This window comes from Oryctolagus cuniculus, chromosome 5 (genome assembly GCF_051225735.1).
Source record: "Oryctolagus cuniculus isolate XC-2025 breed Fujian yellow rabbit chromosome 5, ASM5122573v1, whole genome shotgun sequence".
NCBI lineage: Eukaryota > Metazoa > Chordata > Mammalia > Lagomorpha > Leporidae > Oryctolagus > Oryctolagus cuniculus.
The window spans coordinates 139,873,708-139,891,635 of NC_142871.1; the positions used below are offsets into that span (position 1 = coordinate 139,873,708).

At 58.6% G+C, this 17,928-nt stretch overlaps 2 protein-coding genes and 1 long non-coding RNA gene across 8 annotated transcripts; 2 read left to right on the top strand and 1 right to left on the bottom strand.

Annotated features, from left to right (window-relative positions):
* Positions 1-1,471: 1,471 nt before the first annotated feature.
* Positions 1,472-11,480, bottom strand: LOC149126748 (uncharacterized). 2 transcript variants are annotated; one of them, XR_016234710.1, is made up of 2 exons: positions 8,535-11,480; positions 1,472-2,280 (listed from the first exon to the last, which is right to left on the bottom strand). It is a non-coding gene; the product is annotated as an uncharacterized LOC149126748 (long non-coding RNA). The 2 variants fall into 2 exon arrangements; XR_016234711.1 differs by lacking the exon at positions 8,535-11,480 and adding an exon at positions 6,889-7,026.
* NRM (nurim) lies at positions 2,280-5,045 on the top strand. Of its 3 annotated transcripts, XM_089334330.1 has the most exons (5): positions 2,280-2,419; positions 2,591-2,692; positions 3,157-3,353; positions 3,897-4,073; positions 4,347-5,045. In XM_089334330.1, exons 3-5 carry the CDS (start codon positions 3,261-3,263, stop codon positions 4,626-4,628), a joined length of 552 nt encoding a protein of 183 aa, XP_089190456.1. In that variant the 5' UTR covers positions 2,280-2,419; positions 2,591-2,692; positions 3,157-3,260; the 3' UTR covers positions 4,629-5,045. The 3 variants fall into 3 exon arrangements, with proteins under 3 accessions (XP_089190456.1, XP_002714380.2, XP_089190457.1); XM_002714334.6 differs by lacking the exon at positions 2,280-2,419 and having other exon boundaries at positions 2,462-2,692; XM_089334331.1 differs by lacking the exons at positions 2,280-2,419; positions 2,591-2,692 and adding an exon at positions 2,742-2,871.
* On the top strand, positions 4,922-16,207 carry PPP1R18 (protein phosphatase 1 regulatory subunit 18). 3 transcript variants are annotated; one of them, XM_070074275.2, is made up of 4 exons: positions 4,922-5,262; positions 6,879-8,496; positions 14,308-14,506; positions 15,359-16,207. In XM_070074275.2, the coding sequence occupies exons 1-4, from the start codon at positions 4,922-4,924 to the stop codon at positions 15,376-15,378; spliced, it is 2,178 nt and encodes a 725-aa protein (XP_069930376.2). In that variant the 3' UTR covers positions 15,379-16,207. The 3 variants fall into 3 exon arrangements, with proteins under 3 accessions (XP_069930376.2, XP_069930377.2, XP_069930381.2); XM_070074276.2 differs by having other exon boundaries at positions 6,900-8,496; XM_070074280.2 differs by lacking the exon at positions 4,922-5,262 and having other exon boundaries at positions 6,907-8,496.
* The last annotated feature ends 1,721 nt before the right edge of the window (positions 16,208-17,928 follow it).

Sequence of the window (17,928 nt, forward strand, 5' to 3'; positions counted from 1 at the left end):
TAGGCCATTTTTTTTTTTTTTTTTTCCATTCCCAAGTTGAGGGACGTAGCTTGATAGCCAAGGCCCCTTCCAAGTGCTTAGCTACTATGCGTAGGTCCTTAGCTACATCATCTTTAACCTTTTCAAAAAAGATTTTTGGGGGACGATGCTGTGGCGCAGCAGGTTAACGCCCTGGCCAGAAACGCCAGCGTCCCATAAGTGCGCTGGTTCTAGTCCCGGCTGCTCCTCTTCCCATCCACCTCTCTGCTATGGCCTGGGAAAGCAGTAGAGGAAGGCCCAAGTGCTTGGGCCCCTGCACCCACGTGGTAGACCTGAAGGAAGCTCCTGGCTCCTGGCTTCCGATCGGCGCAGCTCCAGCCATTGCGGCCATCTGGGGAGTGAACCAGCAGATGGAAGACCTCTCTCTTTCTGCCTCTCCTCTCTCTGTGTAACTCTGCCTTTCAAATAAATAATCTTTTAAAAAAAGATTTTTGTTTATTTGAAAGGCATAGTTACAGAGGGCTGGCGCCACGGCTCACTGGGCTAATTCTCTACCTGCGGTGCCGGCACCCCGGGTTCTAGTCCCAGTTGGGGCACCAGATTCTGTCTTGGTTGCTCCTCTTCCAGTCCAGCTCTCTGCTGTGGCCCCGGATGGTGTTGGAGGATGGCCCAAGTGCTTGGGCCCTGCACCCATGTGGGAGACCAGGAGGAAGCACCTGGCTCCTGGCTTTGGATCGGCACAGTGCCGGCCGTAACGGCCATTTGGGGGGTGAACCAATGGAAGCAAGACCTTTCTCACTAACTCTGCCTGTCCAAAAAAAAAAAGGCATATTACAGAGCCCCTAAGGAGAGGCCTATCATCTACTCCCCAAATGGCTGCAACCGCTGGAGCTGGGACAGATGGAAGACAGGAACCTGGAACTCCACCCAAGTCTCCCACATGGTGGCAGGGGCCCAAGCACTTGGGCTATCTTTTGTTTCTTTCCCAGGTACATTAGCAGGAATCTGGATTGGAACTGGAGCAGTCAAGATTGAAACCAAAGCTTGAGACCAGTGCTGTGATGTAGTGGGTAAAGCTACCTCCTGCAGTGCTGGCATCCCATATGGGTACCAGTTCAAGTCCCGGCTGCTCTGCTTCCAATCCGGCTCTCTGCTGTGGCCTGAGAAAGCAGCAGAAGATGGCCCAAGTTCTTGGGCCCCTGCACCCGTGTGGGAGACTCAGAAGAAGCTCCTGGCTCCTGCCTTCTGCCTGGCCCAGCTCTGGCTGTTGCAGACATTTGGGGAGTGAACCAACAGATGGAAGATCTCTGTGTGTCTCTCCTCTCTCTGTATCTCTGCCTTTAAAATAAATAAATCTTAAAAATAAAAAAAAAAATGCCTGAGTCCCAGGTCTGTGTCATGGCACAGAGGTTTAAGTCACCACTCACAACACCAACATCCTACATCACAATACCAACTCGAGTCCTGGCTGCTCCACTTCTGGTCCAGCTCCCTGCTGATGCGCCTGGGAAAGCAATGAAAGATGGCCCAAGTACGTGGGCCCCTGCCACTCATAGGAGACCTGTACACAAGCAGGCTCCTGGCTTCAGCTTGGCGCAACCCTGGCTGCTGCAGCCATTTGGGGAGTGAACCAGTATGGAAGATTTCTCTAATTGCCTTTCAAGTAAATAAATGTTAAAAAAAAAAAATGCCCACATTGGAGGTTCTGGGTTTGATCTGTCCTCTGGCTTCCACTTTCCTGTTAACAAAGTCCCTGGGAGGCGGCTATAGTTCAAGGGATTGGATTCTTACCACCCACTTGGCAAGAGTCTTGGCTGGATTGGGTTCCCAGCTGCTGGCTTGAGACCGGACCTTGGTGTGAGCATGTGGAGGGTGAGCCAGCCCAAAGGAGCTCTCTAATAAATAAAGACTGATTTAGAAAACCGAAGCTTTCAAGCACAAATACTTGAACATCCAATTTTTTTTCTCGTTTCTCTATATTTACAAATAGATCACCTTCAACCATTAATACAAACGTTTCTGTATTGGAGTTCGCTGTCGTTCTTAGCAAGTAGAGATGCAGGAACTCAGCTCCACAGGAAGTTACAGAATAGGCACCACTCTGCGGCCACTTTTTAAAGATCTAACACGGCGTCCGTCAGACACAGGTGGTCGGAGCTGCGGGCGCTCGGCCTGGATCACCGGCCTGCTCATTCCCCGTACATTACCGAGAGTTAACTCAGCCTCGTTACCTCCGGCTGCGGTTTCCTAGCCACGCTTCAGTTACAAGCGGGGCTCATAGTCTTCCGCTTCCACAAGAACCTGCAAGAGGAGACACTGTCTGCACTTCGCAAGGGAGCAGTCCACGCCCACGGCTGCACAGCCGCTGCCCTGACACCTCTTGACGGTTCTAAGCTTCCCTTTTGTGACGCTCGACACAGGAATCCCAGCCACCGCTCGGGTAGGGAAAGAGCGTGGCGCGCGGAGCCCGGGCGGCGGCGCGCGGGAGCCCCGCCTCGCCGGGCGGGACCCTGGGGAGGCGGGGCGTGCGGCCGCGGGAATCCCAAACCCACCTCTTTCCCTGCCCCTCCGTCCCTCGCCATGGCCCCTGCGCTGCTGCTGATCCCTGCAGCCCTCGCCTCTTTCATCCTGGCCTTTGGCACCGGAGTGGAGTTCGTGCGCTTTACCTCTCTTCGGCCACTTCTCGGAGGCGTCCCCGAGCCTGGTGGTCCGGGTGAGCGGGAGGGGTCGAGGGGCCAGGGGGGTGGAGCCGGAGGAGAGGGCGCGGGGGCGGGGCTTGCAGACAAATAACCAGGGAAGTCCCTGAGAGGGAACCCCGACCGAGACTGCCGGACTGAGGGACCCAGGGCTGAATTGGCAACGTGAGGACTAGCGATTTGGAGAGGCCAGAGGGTGAGGACGCGGGGAAGGAAAGGGCCGTCGACAGAGTCTCCTAAGGAACGTGTTGTGTGGAGAGGACAATGGAGAGTGTTAAAAAGAAGAAGCACTTGCAGAAGAAGTTAGAGGCAATGGAGCAGTGGCCTCCCCTGCCCTGCTTGTCCAGCTGCCCAGCGTGCGTGTTCCGTGAATGCTCTCCCGCACCCTAGGCGTGCGAGGAGAAGCAAGGACTGGAAAAGGGAGATGGAACATGCCTTCCATCTTCTTGACATTTTGTCCCTTTCCCTCGCCTCCCTCCAGATGTCCGCCAGGGATGGCTGGCAGCTCTGCAGGACCGCAATGTCCTTGCCTCCCTGGCCTGGGACCTGGGGCTTCTGCTCCTATTTGTTGCACAGCACAGCCTCATGGCTGCCGAGACAGTGAAGACGTGGACCACCCGGTACTTTGGGGTCCTGCAGAGGTCCCTGTACGTGGCATGCACTGCCCTGGCTTTGCAGGTAGGAGCCCTGGAGCTGAGTCCCCAGGGGAGACAGAGCATGTGCGGGAGACTCCCTGGACTGGAGGGGCAACACGTGGTTCCGCAGACTGAGAAGCAAGGGTGTTCAGGAGTTGAGTCTCACAGTCTGTTCCTCCCCAGCACATATTCTACTTTGTATCAAGACGGGTGTACCAGTTGCTCCCTAGCACAGTAGGTACATTCTCAGCTTTGCAACTTTGCTCAGTGCCACTGCATTCAACAGCACCATTTCCCTGGCCCTCAGTTGCTCTCCGACTCCTCACTGAGGGCCGGCATGGGCTGCACCGGGTGCCTACCTCTCAGTTCATCCCAGCCCTCTGTGGGGCCGCAGGCAAGAGATGAGTCATCTGCGCGTCCTGGGACCCCAACCCAGCACTCTCCCCGTGGTGAATGCTTGTTGGTGATGCTCATGAGAGAGGCAGGGGGAGTTGCAGGCCTTGGGGTGGGGACAACCTCTGGGCCTGGGTCTCTCAAGAGTGGGCCAGGTGGGCTGTCAGATCCCCAGCCCGTCACCCTTATTCAGGTGGTAATGCGGTACTGGGAGCCGGTACCCAGAGGCCCTGTGTTATGGGAGGCTCGCGCGGAGCCCTGGGCCACCTGGGTGCCCCTCCTCTGCTTTGTGCTGCACGTCATCTCCTGGCTCCTCATCTTCAGCATCCTTCTCGTCTTTGACTACGCCGAGCTCATGGGCCTCAAACAGGTAAGGCTCTGCGACCCCTCGCCGAGACCCCGACCCTCTCTAGGACTACCCCCTTTCCTTCCAAGGACTCCCCTCCCCCTCCCACACTCTTCTAGGCTTTCTACTGCCCCCTCCTCCCTTTAGTCCTCCTTTACCCTTGGTGAGAGCCACGGGTCTCCTGGGACCTGAGATGAGGGTCAAGGGCCCAAGTCCCAGAATGGGGGATTCCTGGAGGTGGAGTCCAGGTTGGAAACCAGGCTTCGCCATGGTTCTAAGATGTCCTCCCTCTCCCAGGTGTACTACCACGTGCTGGGGCTGGGCGAGCCTCTGGCCCTGAAGTCCCCCCGGGCTCTCCGCCTCTTCGCTCACCTGCGCCACCCAGTGTGTGTGGAGCTGCTGACCGTGCTGTGGGCGGTGCCCACCCTGGGCACTGACCGTCTCCTCCTCGCTCTCCTCCTTACCCTTTACCTGGGGCTGGCTCACGGGCTTGACCAGCAAGACCTCCGCTACCTGCGGGCTCAGCTACAGCGGAAACTCCACCTGCTCTCCCGGCCCCAGGAGGAGGCGGCAGAGTGAGGAGCTAACTCTGGTTCCAAGCCCTGTACTTCCTCTCCCCCTCGAGTTCCAAACTCCTTAACCTCCAGGCCTTAGCTGCTGAATTCAGTCCAGAGACCCGAGGCCAAGCGTGAAGGGGGATGTCCCTTCCACTGCTTGGGACTTATTCCCTGGGTCCTAAATTCTGAGTTGCAGCCACTAGACTCCAAAGTCTGATTGTCACCAGCTAGCAAGAGGGGGCATAGAACTCATCTGTCTGCTCACAGGTTACAGCATGAGCTGTGCACCTCCCCCCCCCCCAGCAGCCTCCTCACATGGGAAGGGTCTGCCCTGACCACTCCCCTGAAACTGTTATTTTCTTCTCCACCTCTCACTTCCACTCCAAAAGCTCGATGTGCACTCCGTGGAAAATAAAATTCAGCCTGTGTTTTGTTCATACGCAGTCTGTCAGCGAACAGCGTCTCAGCTGTAGGGCTGAGTGTGGGAAGCGGGAGCATCGAAATCAAGTGTGGGCAGTCACCGCGCCCTCTGGTGACCGCCCGACTGCGGCCACTCCTCGCGGGCCCGCCCCCACTTTCCTGAAGCGGGCCAGTCGGCTTCCTCCGAATCCTCCAGTTTCCCCGCGCCACACCCGGGGACCCCCGGGGGAGACAAGGTGAAGCTAAAAGGGTGGGGGGCAGCACTAAGGGCAGCGAAGCCTCCAAGGCCATTGGCCTCTGGGCGCCCGTCTTCCCGTCCCCACAGCCTGGCGACCGCCCTCGACCCCGCAGTAACAAAGGCTGGCCCGGGAAGGCAAAAGCGTGGGGCGGAGCGGCGAGGGATGGGAAGGGCGGGCTCGGTCGGAGCAGCTGCAGCTTCCTCCCCTAGTCCCTCGAGGGGCCTGAGTCACTGGCCGCCGCCCTGGTCCGCGAGCTGGGGGCGGGGGTCTGGAAACCCTGGTTCTTCAGGGCGGACGGGCAGGGAGCGGGTGAGGGTCCCTGGGGGTGCCGGGAAAAGAGGGGAGTCCCGGAGCTCATTCCGCGCGGCGGTGGGGGGCGAGGCCCCGCCCCCTCCCGGGCTCCGCCCTGCGCCCCCTTCCCTCTCCTCATTGTCCTTAGACAAAGCGGTCGCCGCCCCCCGGCCGGCCCCCTCGTCTGTCTCCGTCCCTCCTCCCCTGCTCCCTCTCTCCCTCCTCCTCTTCCCACCTCCCCACCCCCCCAGCCTCCGGATCTCCCTGGATCCCTCTCTCCTCCTCTTCCTCTCTCCGGACGCCTGGCTCCTCCGCACCCCGCCCCCGAGGGCCCCGCGGCGCGTGAGTTGACCTGGGGGCTCCGGCTCGGGGAGGGGGTGTCCCCGCGCTTCCGACCCCGCTGTCGCCCGGGGCTGGGACCTGGGGCCGTCCCTGGTCTTTGTGCCGAGACTGTGTCTGTGCAGTCTGAGCGGGTGGCAAGGGCCGGTTCTGTCAGGGGCCCGGGGCAGCGGGCTCGCCGGCCCCCGGGGAAGAAGCGTGGAGCTGGCCCTCAGTGCGCCAAGGGGCCCGGGGCGCAGCCGCCGGGTGTGGTGACGGGACCAGGAGGGGTGGACGCTGGGGTTCTGGGAACGGACTGGCAGCACGACAGCCGGGTTCCAAAAGTCCCCGGGGAGGGTATTTCCCCTGACCCGCCTCGGAGGGGGGGTGCGGGTCGGGGGTGGGGGCGGGGGGCCCAGAGGCGTGGCCCGCGCGCGGCTGGAAGTGGAGCCCGGACTTGTGCGGCCCGCGCCGAGTCGCGCCCGGCTGCCGCCGCCGCCGCCGTGCTCCGTCCCCTGCTGCCCCCCATCTCCCCCTCTCCCCTCGACCTCTGCGCTCTGCGCCCCTCCTCACCTCTCCGGCATCCCCTGGGTCCCGCGCCCCCCACTCTCTGGCGGGAATCCCTGCCCTTCCGTTCCCCTTCTCACCTCCCTCCGGGCTGTCCCAGCGGGCATCCTCGCCTGAGCCCGGCCCCCGCTCACCCCAAGCCCACGTTTCTCTCACTTCCCTCACGCCAGCTTCTCTCTTCAGCCTTCTCTGTCCTCTTCGCAAACACCCGTTGACTCCGTGCTGCCAAATCTGGCTCCTGCCTCAGCCCTGAATCTGGACTCCTACTCCCACATCACTGCTACCCCGAACTTGGCCTTCTGAGGTTCCTCCATTCTCTCCTCTCCCCTTTCCTTCGTCCTCATCCTCAGCTCCTCTGCCCTCCATTTCCTCTCCCCACCCGGAGCCTCACCCCCTGGGCCTCCCTGGAGCCCCTCCTTCCTGTTCTCTGCCCCCAGCGCTCCTTACCCTCACTTCAGGAGGACCATGGCCACCATCCCAGACTGGAAGCTGCAGCTGCTAGCCCGGCGCCGGCAAGAGGAGGCAGCGGTTCGCGGCCGGGAGAAGGCAGAGCGGGATCGCCTGTCCCAGATGCCAGCCTGGAAGCGGGGGCTTCTGGAGCGCCGTCGGGCCAAGCTTGGCCTATCCCCGGGGGAGCCCAGCCCAGTGCCTGGGACTGCAGAGGCTGGACCTCCAGACCCAGATGAGTCGGCTGTCCTTTTGGAAGCCATCGGGCCAGTGCACCAGAACCGATTTATCCGGCAGGAGCGGCAGCAGCAGCAGCAGCGGAGTGAAGAGCTGCTTTTGGAGAGAAAGCCTGGGCTGCTGGAGCCTCGGGATCGGAGACCCAGCCCTGGGGAGATGCGGGATCTCAGCCCCAAGGGCAGAGAGTGCCGAGAAGAGAGACTAAGCCCCAGGGAGAGGAGGCTGGGGCCAGGGGGAGCCCAAGAGTCCAGCCCCAGGACTTTGGAAACTCGGGACTGCAGGCCAAGCCCAGGAGAGGTGGGAGACAGGAGCTCCCGGCCCTCTGAGGCTCAGAGATGCAGGCTGAGTCCAGGAGAAGCCCCAGAGTGGAGCCCGCGACAAGCAGAGCCTCAGGAGCAAAGCCCCAGGAGGAAAGAGGTGGTGGCAAGCAGGTTGAGCCCAGGGGAGTCTGGTGTCCCCAAGTCGGGGTTGACTGAGGCCCATAAGTGGAGGCCTGACGCGGGAGAGCCCCAGGAGCAGAGCTTGGTACAGCTGGAGACACTCGAGTACAGGCTGAGCCCGGGAGGAGAAGGAAACGTCTGCGCCGAGGAGCGTGGGAGAGAGGAAAAGGGGACGGCCCCAGCAGAGACGGCAGGGCTGACGGACGTCCTGACCCATGGTGCTCAGGACCACAGCCCCAGGGGCTCGGAGGCAGCAGAACAGAGGCCCAGCCCAGTGGAAGATGGCCTGAGGAGCTCCAGGCCAACAGACGGGTGCAAATGGACCCTGAACTCCGGAAAGGCTCGAGAGTGGACAGCCAGGGACGCAGAGACTCAGCCTCACAAAGCAGAACCTCCAGAGTCTGTCGAGAGGCGTCTGGGGCCTCCTAGTACAGGGGCTGGAGAAGCCGAGGCAGCAGAGGAGGAGGCGGGGGCTCAGGGCAGGCCTCTGAGAGCCCCGCAGAACCTCCGCTCTGCACCCTCCCCCCTCCCACCAGAGGACGCTGGGACTGCCAGCCCGAGACTGCAGGAAGAGGAAGCAGTGGGACTCCGGCCCCCACCAGCAGCCCCTCTGTCTCCCCCACCCCCAGCCCCTGCTGCTCCCCAGCCCTCTGGGGACCCCCTCATGAGCCGACTGTTCTATGGGGTGAAGGCCGGGCCAGGGGTGGGGGCCCCCCGCCGCAGTGGACACACCTTCACCGTCAACCCCCGGCGGTCTTTGCCCCCGGCCACCCCCGCCGCTCCGGCTGCCCCAGCCCCGGCTGATGCTGCGGTCCCTGGGGCTGGGAAGAAGCGGTACCCGACAGCCGAGGAGATCTTGGTTCTGGGGGGCTACCTCCGTCTCAGCCGCAGCTGCCTTGCCAAGGGGTCCCCCGAAAGACAACACAAACAGGTAGGGGAGCAGCCCGGCCAGACTTCTGGGCCACCCACCTGTCAGTTCCCTGGGTTTTCTGGAATCTGGGCTTGCTTTTTATACCCGCCGTGTTGCTCTGTTCCCTCTCCCGTCGTCCCTGCCACCACCCTTCGTTCTGGAGCCCTGCTTTTCCATTCATTTCGGAGCCCCAGGGACCAGCCCAGCAGTGCTGCTGTCTCTGGGTGTGTCTCCCAGGGTGTGCCCAGCCTGCTCATTCTCCCTTGCCTCCGGCTGAGTCTCACTCCCACCCCACCCCCCTTTGCTTTCCTTCCTTTGCTCTGAGCTGGGACCCACCCCGGCCCATCTGGTGGGAGAGATGTGGGCCCGAGCTTGCAAGATCGAGGTGATCGGGCTGACAGCACTTAGAGCTCTCAAAGAGAGAGGGGGGCAGCAAATATCGGCAGGGAGTCCGGTTTGGGTTCTGGAAGAAGCCGCAGGGAGGAGTGGAGAGGAAGCTCTTATGGCTTTGAGGGCCAGGGAGCCAGAGCCTGGCGGGCGAGGGGATGGGGCAGGGCCTGCTGCGGAGCAGAGAGAAGAAAGCTTTGGAACCCCAAGTGTGCCCCGTGGGAGAGAAGCACACAGAGGCCATTTGAAGTGGGTGACCTCGGGGTTGCATACCCCCCAGCTGGGCCACTGCCTCAGACAGTACTCCCTTCTCTCGGGACAAGAACAGCCTTTTCCTCTTCCAAAATACCCCCACCCCCCCACCCCCTGTCCTTCCTCCCTGAGCTGCCCCTCCCTCTCCAGAACTGGCTCAGCAGTAGCTTTTTCCCCCTCTCTTCCTGCCACCCTGGCCTCCCCCTCACCGCCGCCCCAACAGCGGTAGAAAGAGAAGTGCATCTGGGCCCCAGGGTACAGCAGCAGGTGGGGGCTGAGACTGGCAGCGGGTCTGAGGTTGGACTGAGGCTGGGACACACAGGGGAAGTGGCAGCAGCCAGGCTGACTTCTCCCCCTGGCCGTGGCCCAACGCCTGCCCTGGGCACATCAGTTTCCAGTTTGAAAATCCCTAGGGAGCAGTCCCACACTTGACCTTGCAAGCAGACGTCTTTCCACTCCCAGCCTGGGAAGCCCCGTACCCGGCTCCTTCGGCGTGTCATGGCCTCAGATGTGTTGTCTTGGGTCCCCATTGTTGGTGGAAAGCCGCAGGGACCAAAGACCTGGCTTAAGCTTGGAGGTCATTTGGTCACTTAGCATCTTCAGCTGCCTCTGCGAGTTTACCTTGAACCCTCTGTCTGCTTCCAGCCCCTTTCCCTTGGAGCTGGGCAGAGGCAAAGGAGGGAGGTCTGGAAATTCTGCCTGGGTGTGGTGTTCAGAAAACTCACTTCCCCCTGAGGTTTGCTCGTCCTTTGGGGAACCAGCGGAGGGAGGCATGAAGCGTTGGGGCTTAAAGCCCAGGGAGCATCCAAGGGGAGCCGGGAACTAACAACTGGGCAGGGCCAGTGCTGGTGACCATACCCAGGTCAGGGAGTAGGGCAGCCGGAAGCAGATCGCCCAAACAGGAAACCTGGGGTGGGGGCCGGAAAGCTGGTGGGGCTGAGTGGGCCCTGGGCCTGCCAGAACTGTGCTCAGGATGTGGTGAGAGAATAAGGAAGCAGCCCGCTGGGGTGCAGTGGGGGCGGGGAAGAGGCAGCTCACCCTCTGCTCAGCCTCAGGCCTTCTCCTCTCCCTCAGCGCCTGCTCAGCAGGGGCGGGTGTGTCCTGGCCCAGCTCAGCCCCACCCACCCTGGCTCAGCGAAAGGACGACCCTGCCACCCTACCCCACCCTGCCTTCCTGGAATAACTGCCGTTTGCAGGCTAATTCCATCAAATTGATCCCTGCTACCAGCGGAGATGCCAGCCCTGCCACTCACTGGAGCCCAGGATATGGGCTGTGGCTGGTGCCTTCCCCGGAGGCCCCGCCCTTCTCCGGCCCCCTGGGTGACCTTATATAGCAGATGAGAGAGAAGCCAGTGAGTCACCCCCCACTCCCCCCCACACTCTCATGCAGACTCTGCATTCCTGAGACGCCCAGTCAGAAGTGGAGGGGGTAGTGGAGAGAGGCAGAGTGGGGGGGGACTCAGGGCAAATAGAATGCAGAATAAAACTACAGAGGTGGTCTTCCCAAAAGAGGCTCTGAAGAGGAAACAAATGGATTCCTAGAAATTTGGGTAAACCCGCTAGCAACAGAATCCAGGAGCCACAGACCAGAGACTGGCTTGTAAGCAATGTAGTTGCTGTCACTTGATTCTACATGGCATCAGGGCCACCTGTATACCCCTACCTGGCCCCCCAGCCTCGGTCCTGTGTTGGGACCTCATCTGAGGTCGGAGATAGCTGAACCTCCGCATTCCGAGACTTCCATCAACAGCAGATACCCACATAGTAAGTGCAGTTGGCCCTCGCTGTGCATGGCGTCCACACACAGAGGACAGGAAGTATTTGGAAAAAACAAAAAGTCACATGTGTGCTAACCACGTGCATCCTCTTTATCTTGTTGTTACCCCCTAAACAACACTGGAACATTCACTGTCATAGCATTTACACAGTATTCAATGTTGGAAGGCACCTAGATGTGATTTAAAGTACATGAAAGGATGTGTGTCGGTTCTCTGTGCCATTTTCTTTTCTTTCTTTTTTTTTTTTTTTTAAGATTTATTTTAGGCAGGTGCTGTGGCTCACTAGGCTAATCCTCCACCTGTGGCACCAGCACCCCGGGTTCTAGTCCCGGTCGGGGCGCCGGATTCTGTCCCTGTTGCTCCTCTTCCAGGCCAGCTCTCTGCTATGGCCCGGGAGTGCAGTGGAGGATGACCCAAGTGCTTGGGCCCTGCGCCTGCGTGGGAGACCAGGAGAAGCACCTGGCTCCTGGCTTCGGATCGGCACAGCGCGCTGGCCGCAGTGGCCATTGGGGGGTGAACCAACAGAAAAGGAAGACCTTTCTCTCTGTCTCTCTCTCACTGTCCACTCTGCCTGTCAAAAAATAAAAATAAAAAAAATTATTTTATTTATTTGAAAGTCAGAGTTACACAGAGAGAGGAGAGGCAGAGTGAGAGAAAGAGGTCTTCCATCTGAGATTCACTCCCCAATTGGCTGCAACAGCCGGAGCTGCGCCGATCTGAAGCCAGGAGCCAGGAGCTTCTTCCAGGTCTTCCATGTGGGTGCAGGGGCCCCAGGACTTGGGCCATCTTCTACTGCTTTCCCAGGCCATAGCAGAGAGCGGGATCAGAAGTGGAGCAGCTGGGTCTTGGACCGGCGCCCATATGGGATGCCGGTGCTTCAGGTCAGGGTGTTAACCGCTGCAGGCCACGTGCCATTTCCTTTTTAAAGATTTAATTTATTTGAGAAGTAGAGTTAGAGGGAGAGACAGAGACAGAGGTCTTCCATCTGCTGGTTCACTCCCCAAATGGCCACAATGGCCAGAGCTGGGCTAATCCGAAGCCAGGAGCCAGGAGCTTCCTCCGGGTCTCCCATGTGGGTGCAGGGGCCCAAGCACTTGGGCCATCTTCTACTGTTTTGCCAGGCTACAAGCAGAGACTGGATTCAAAGAGAAGCAGCTGGGACTTGAACCGGCGCCCATCTGGGATGCTGGCACCGCATGTGGAGGTTTAGCCTATTACGCCATAGTGCTGGCCCTCTTTTGGTGTCACTTTATGCTGTGTCATGTTTAAGAGACTTGAGCGGCCGGCGCCACGGCTCAATAGGCTAATCCTCCACCTTGCGGCGCCGGCACACCGGGTTCTAGTCCCGGTCGGGGCCCCGGATTCTGTCCCGGTTGCCCCTCTTCCAGGCCAGCTCTCTGCTGTGGCCCGGGAGTGCAGTGGAGGATGGCCCAAGTGCTTGGGCCCTGCACCCCATGGGAGACCAGGAGAAGCACCTGACTCCTGCCTTTGGATCAGCTAGGTGTGCCGGCTGCAGCGCGGCGGCCAATGGAGGGTGAACCAATGGCAAAGGAAGACCTTTCTCTCTGTCTCTCTCTCTCACTGTCCACTCTGCCTGTCAAAAAAAAAAAAAAAAAAGAGAGAGAGAGAGACTTGAACATCTGCGAATTTTGGTGTCCAAGGGGGATGGTCCTGGAACCAATCCCCATGGGTCCCCAGGGATAATTGTATGTCCTCTAGTAGGCTGGAGGATGGTTATTATGAGAAGAAAATATAGAACAAGCAAGGAGACGGTGCTATGGCATAGCAGGCTAAGCCTTTACCTGTGGTGTCAGCATCCCATATGGGCGCCGGTTCAAGTCCCAGCAGCTCCACTTCTGATCCAGCTCTCTGCTGTGGCTTGGGAAAGCAGTAGAAAAAGGCCCAAGTGCTTGGGCCCCTGCACCCATGTGGGAGACCTGGAGGAAGCTCCAGGCTCCTGGCCTTGGATTGGCCTAGCTCCGGCCATTGTGGCCATTTGGAGAGTGAACCAGTGGATGGAAGATCTCTATCTCTCTGTCTCTGTAACTCTTTCAAATAAATAAATTAAAAAACAAACAAACAAAAAAAAAAACAGACAAGTGCCATTTAGAGGGTCAGGAAGTAAGGAAGTAAACCTGACAGCTTCAGAATAGGTCAACCAGGAGGTAGGAGCTAGGGATCCCTGGGGTTAGCTGGGAGAGAAGTGTTCCAGGCAGGGGCAGCAGCTGGGGTGAACCACCCGATTGGGCTTGGAGGAAATCTGGCCAGTTAGGACGAATGGCATATTGTTCCAGCTCTGGCTGTGTCCCGAATGACAGGGAGCCACTGCAGGAGCTGAAGCCAAGCAGTGAGTTCCACATCGAGTCCCTGAGCTCCAGCTTTTCATGGGGACACAGGTGTCATCCTCAGCAGCCGCCTGTTCCGCCACCATCCTGGCTTCTCGCAGGGGCTCAGAAATGCAGGGCCCCAGCCCAGAGCGTCCCAGGTACACAGCAGGAAGGCCCAAGTGCATCGTGGGGACCTTTCCAGGCAGTTCACATGGAATCCTCCTGTTTGTCCCCCTAATCCCTCTGGCTCCTGGCGTTAATCCGCCCTCCCTCTCCCCCTGAGCTGCTCTAGAGGGCAAAGGGGCGGGTGGAAAGCGTGGAGGCCAGCTGGGGCAGCCTGTTCTTGGGACAGCGTATCTATGACGGATTTTCTGCCCCCTCGGGTCTGTCCCGCTGGCACACTCTCCACCCCCACGCTGTTTGTGTGGACTTTGCTCTCTGCCCCAGCTGCGCCTTTCAGGGACTCCCCTGTGTGCTGGGGAAGTTTCTCTTGGTTCCTCCGGGCCTTCCTCTTGGCCTTGTCCCTTCCCAGGCCCTGACCCTCTGCTGTGGGTCTATTGCAGCTACAGGAGATGAGTGACAGGAGTGAGATAAGGCATAGGTGCAGGGTCCTGGGTGTCCTGGGGGACAGCAAGAGGCTGAGGATGTGGAAATCAATGACTTTGTCCCTTACTTTTGCTTGGGACTCTCCCCAGCTGGCTATTTTCTGCCTGACCAACTCAGATCTCACCTCCCCCGGGAAGCTTCCTGGATTGCTCCCCAAGAAGCCCAAAGACTCAGTTCTGATCATTGGATTTACATCCATGTGTTTTAATTTCATTTTACCCCTCCGACTCCACGTCCAAGAGCAGAGGCCTTGGTCCTATATTATTCCCTTCAGTCTCCCAGGCCCTGCCAAAGCCTGGACCAAAGTCTGATGATGGAAGGGGGAGAATCCAGGATTGAGACTCGGTGTGGAAAGGACAGGGATGCGGGGTGGGGGGAGCCAGTGGGGAAGTCAGGGGAAGTCCAGTCTGTGCTCCCTCCTCCACCTGTCCCCAGCCTGCTTTCTGTGCTGACCCTCCCATCCCCTCCCCTCCCACCCACAGCTCAAGATCTCCTTCAGCGAGACGGCCCTGGAGACCACGTACCAATACCCCTCGGAGAGTTCGGTACTGGAGGAGCTGGGCCCGGAGCCTGAGGCCCCCAGTGCCCCCAGCCCCGCGGCGGCGCCAGCGGACGACGAAGAGGAGGAGGAGGAGCTGCTGCTGCTGCAGCCTGGGCTCCGCACCAAGGCCCTGATAGTGGGTAAGCAGAGGCGCCTCCGGCCCGAGCGCGCCCCCTGGTGTCGGAGCGGGCGCTGCAGGCCCGGAGGAAGCTGGGAGTCTCACGTGGTCGCCTGGAGGGGGCTCTGGGCCAACCTGCGGGTTACACGGATGCAGGAACCCAGGTCCTGGGAAGTGATGTGTGCATTGAGTCTCCCGCTGCCACAGCCAGGGCTGCTTCTGAGCACTCAGTCTGGTTTAAAACACAGGGCTTGGGATGGGCCTTGCAGTACAGCCGGTTAAGCTGCTGGGAGTCCTTGTTCCAGTCCCAGCTACTCCACTTCCTATCCAGCTTCCTACTACTGCACCTGGGAGGCAGCGCATGATGGCCCAAGTATGTGGGCTGTGGGAGACTGGGATGAAGATCCTGGCCCTGGCTTCAGCCCAGTCCACTGGATGTAAGACTCTCTCTCTCTCTCTCTCTTTCTCTCTCTCTCTCTCTCTCTCTCTCTCTCTCTCTCTCTCTGTCACTCTGCCTTTAAGAATAAAAATAAAGCACAAGGGTTGGGTCCGTGAGGTCTGAGTTTGAATCCCAGCTTGTGTTACTTGTGGTGTGACCTCAGAGAAACCAGCCAACCTCTGGCCTCCGCTTGCTACTTATGGAATGGAGTTAGTGGTCGCCTCCTGCTGGAGTTGTCGAAGGGGTTAAGTAATTTTTGTGAACACCTGGAACCACAGCTTGAATGGCAAACCTCTCGCGCGGTGATGGTGAGAATAGATGTTATAAGAGTGCCTGGCATTGTGACACGGCGAGTTAAGCTGCTGGTTGGGACACTCAATGTCCCATATCCGCATTCACTCATTCTCTCTCCTTATTGTACCCTCTGTGCCACAGATGAGTCGTGCCGGCGGTGACCCTCTTCTGACACAGGGACCTACCTCCCTCCTTCCCAGAACTGAAGATCCTGGAGCCAGAAGACTCAGAGCAGACCCTTCTGAAAATGAGCCTTTCCCATCTGGTTTCTGGGAGTAGAACCACTTGCTCCATTTCCACCCTAATCCAAGGTCCCTGGTGTGGGTGGGACAACCGTGCAGGTGCATCCTGGGTGGCGGGCGCCAGCTCACTGCAAGGTGGAGATGGAGCACCCCCCCGTCTCCATGGCAGGGTACACTCTCCCCACAGCCTTCCCCGACTCCCCACCTCTCCCTGGAGACTCAGGATTTAAGCACTCATCCCCCACCCCCTGCCCGGGAGGCCTCCACCCCTTCCATGGCCAGGCATGTCCCCCTCCTGTGCCCCCAGGTTGCTGCCCCTTTGTTTACAGCTCCTGCCTCCTCTCCTGGCCACAGCCTGGTTTACAAAGCCCACCAGCTCCCAGCCCCACCTGCCAAAGTCCTGAGTTTACAAGCCACGCCTACTTCCCTGTCTGTGTGGCATCCTCTGGCCCATCCCCTTCAGTCATTTCCTTGGGAGTGGCCTGGGGATGCGGCTTCCTGCACTCTTCGCTCAGTATTACTGTGTCTCGGTTTTCCCCGGAGGGGAGGCTGGGAATCTTTTTAACTCTGTACCCCGAGAGAGTTATTTAATTCTGTCCCTTCTAGTGGGTCCCAGCTGAGCTGAGTTGCGGTGGTGTGAGGTGACCAGGGGGACACCTCACCTCTCCGCTCCCACTGCGCCTCTTCATCCTGGTTGGTTGGTTTGTTTTTTTTTTAACTTTCTGTAATAAACTGGAGCGCTCTCCAACTTGCCTGCTGCTTCCATCGTATAAAGTCCACGTGAGGGGAGGCTGGGGGTGTCGGGGGAATGGTGAACCTCAGCTCTGCCATGAGCAGATGGCTCTGGGAAGCCACGCGTGGGTTTCCCAAAGGACAAGCAGGAGCCGGAGAAGGGCAGGTGGAGTGTCCACTGAAATGCAGGTGCCACGAGGGCACGGTCAGCTGGATTCACTGCAGTATCCCTACATCGGGTACCTGGTTGACTTAAGTTACTTCCAGGGACCGGTGCTGTGGCGTAGCAGATAAAGCCACCTCCTGCAGTGCCTTCATCCCATATGGGTGCCCATTCCAGTCCCGGCTGCTCCACTTCCAATCCCACTGTCTGCTATGGCCTGGGAAAGCAGTAGAAGATGGCCCAAGTCTTTAGGCCCCTGCACCCTCGTGGGAGACCTGGAAGAAGCTCCTGGCTCCTGGCTTCAGATCAGCACAGCTCTGGCCATTGTGGCCAACTGGGGAGTGAACCAGCAGATGGAAGACCTCTCTCTGCCTCTGCCTCGCTGTAACTCTGCCTTTCAAATAAATAAATAAATATTAAAGTTTTAAAAATTGCTTCCAGAGTGCATGGCTGAACGATGAATGGGCAGAGCACAAGAGCTAGGGCACTGGAAGCCGGGGCCCTGAGCTGAGAATTCCAGGATTTCGAAGGCTGCTGCAATGCAGGCAGTCAGGAAGTGCCACATGAGTACTGCGCGTGGCTTCTCCGGGGACGCTTAAACTCCGCCACTTGGGACCAAGAGCGGCAGGCAGCCTGAAGTTGCTGCAAAATCAAGTTTGTACAGCGACGCAGTGGAGAAGGTTCTCTTCTGACAGAGGATTTTATATTCTACCTTGAAAAGCTTCGATGATTTGTGCTTGCTGCTCAGCTGCGGTTGTTACTAGGTTTTCCCATTTCAAAGACTCTTCTCCAAATGTGGAACGTTTGTATTTTACACGTTAGGTTGTTTTTTTGTTTTTTTTTTTGTTTGTTTTTTTGTACTTTAAAATTTTTATTTTATTTGAGAGGAAGAAAGAGACAGAGAGAGAGAGGTCTTCCATCCACTGGTTCACTCCCAAAATGGCCGTAGTGACCAGGATTGGGTCAGGCCAAAGCCAGGAGCTTCTTCCGGATCTCACACACTGGTTGGGCCATCCTCTGTTGCTTTCCTGGGCACATTAGCAGAGAGCTGGGTCAGAAGTGGACCAGCTGGGGCACAAAACAGCACCCATATAGGATGTAGGCAGTGTCTTAACCCACTGTAAAACGCCAGCCCTCTCAGCTTATCTTTCTTTTTCTTTCTTTCTTTATTTTATTTATTTATTTTAAAAGCAGAGTTACAGAGAGGCAGAGTGAGAGTGAGAGAGATCTTCCATCTGAGATTCACTCCCCAGATGGCTGCCATGGCCGAGCTGTGCTGATCTGGAGCCAGAAGCCAGGAGCTTCTTCCAAGTCTCCCATGCAGGTGCAGGGGCCCAAGGACCTGGGCCATCTTCTACTGCTTTCCCAGGCCACAGTAGAGAGCTGGATGGGAAGTGGAGCAGCCGGGACTAGAACCGGCACCCATATGGGATGCTGGTGCTTTAGGCCAGGGTGTTAACCCGCTGCGCCACAGCGCTGGCCCCAGCTTATCTTTCAATAAGCAGCCACCAGTGAATTAATCAAACTGACAGCACAAACGCCGAACACAGTTTGCCCATTTCAGATAATTTTGT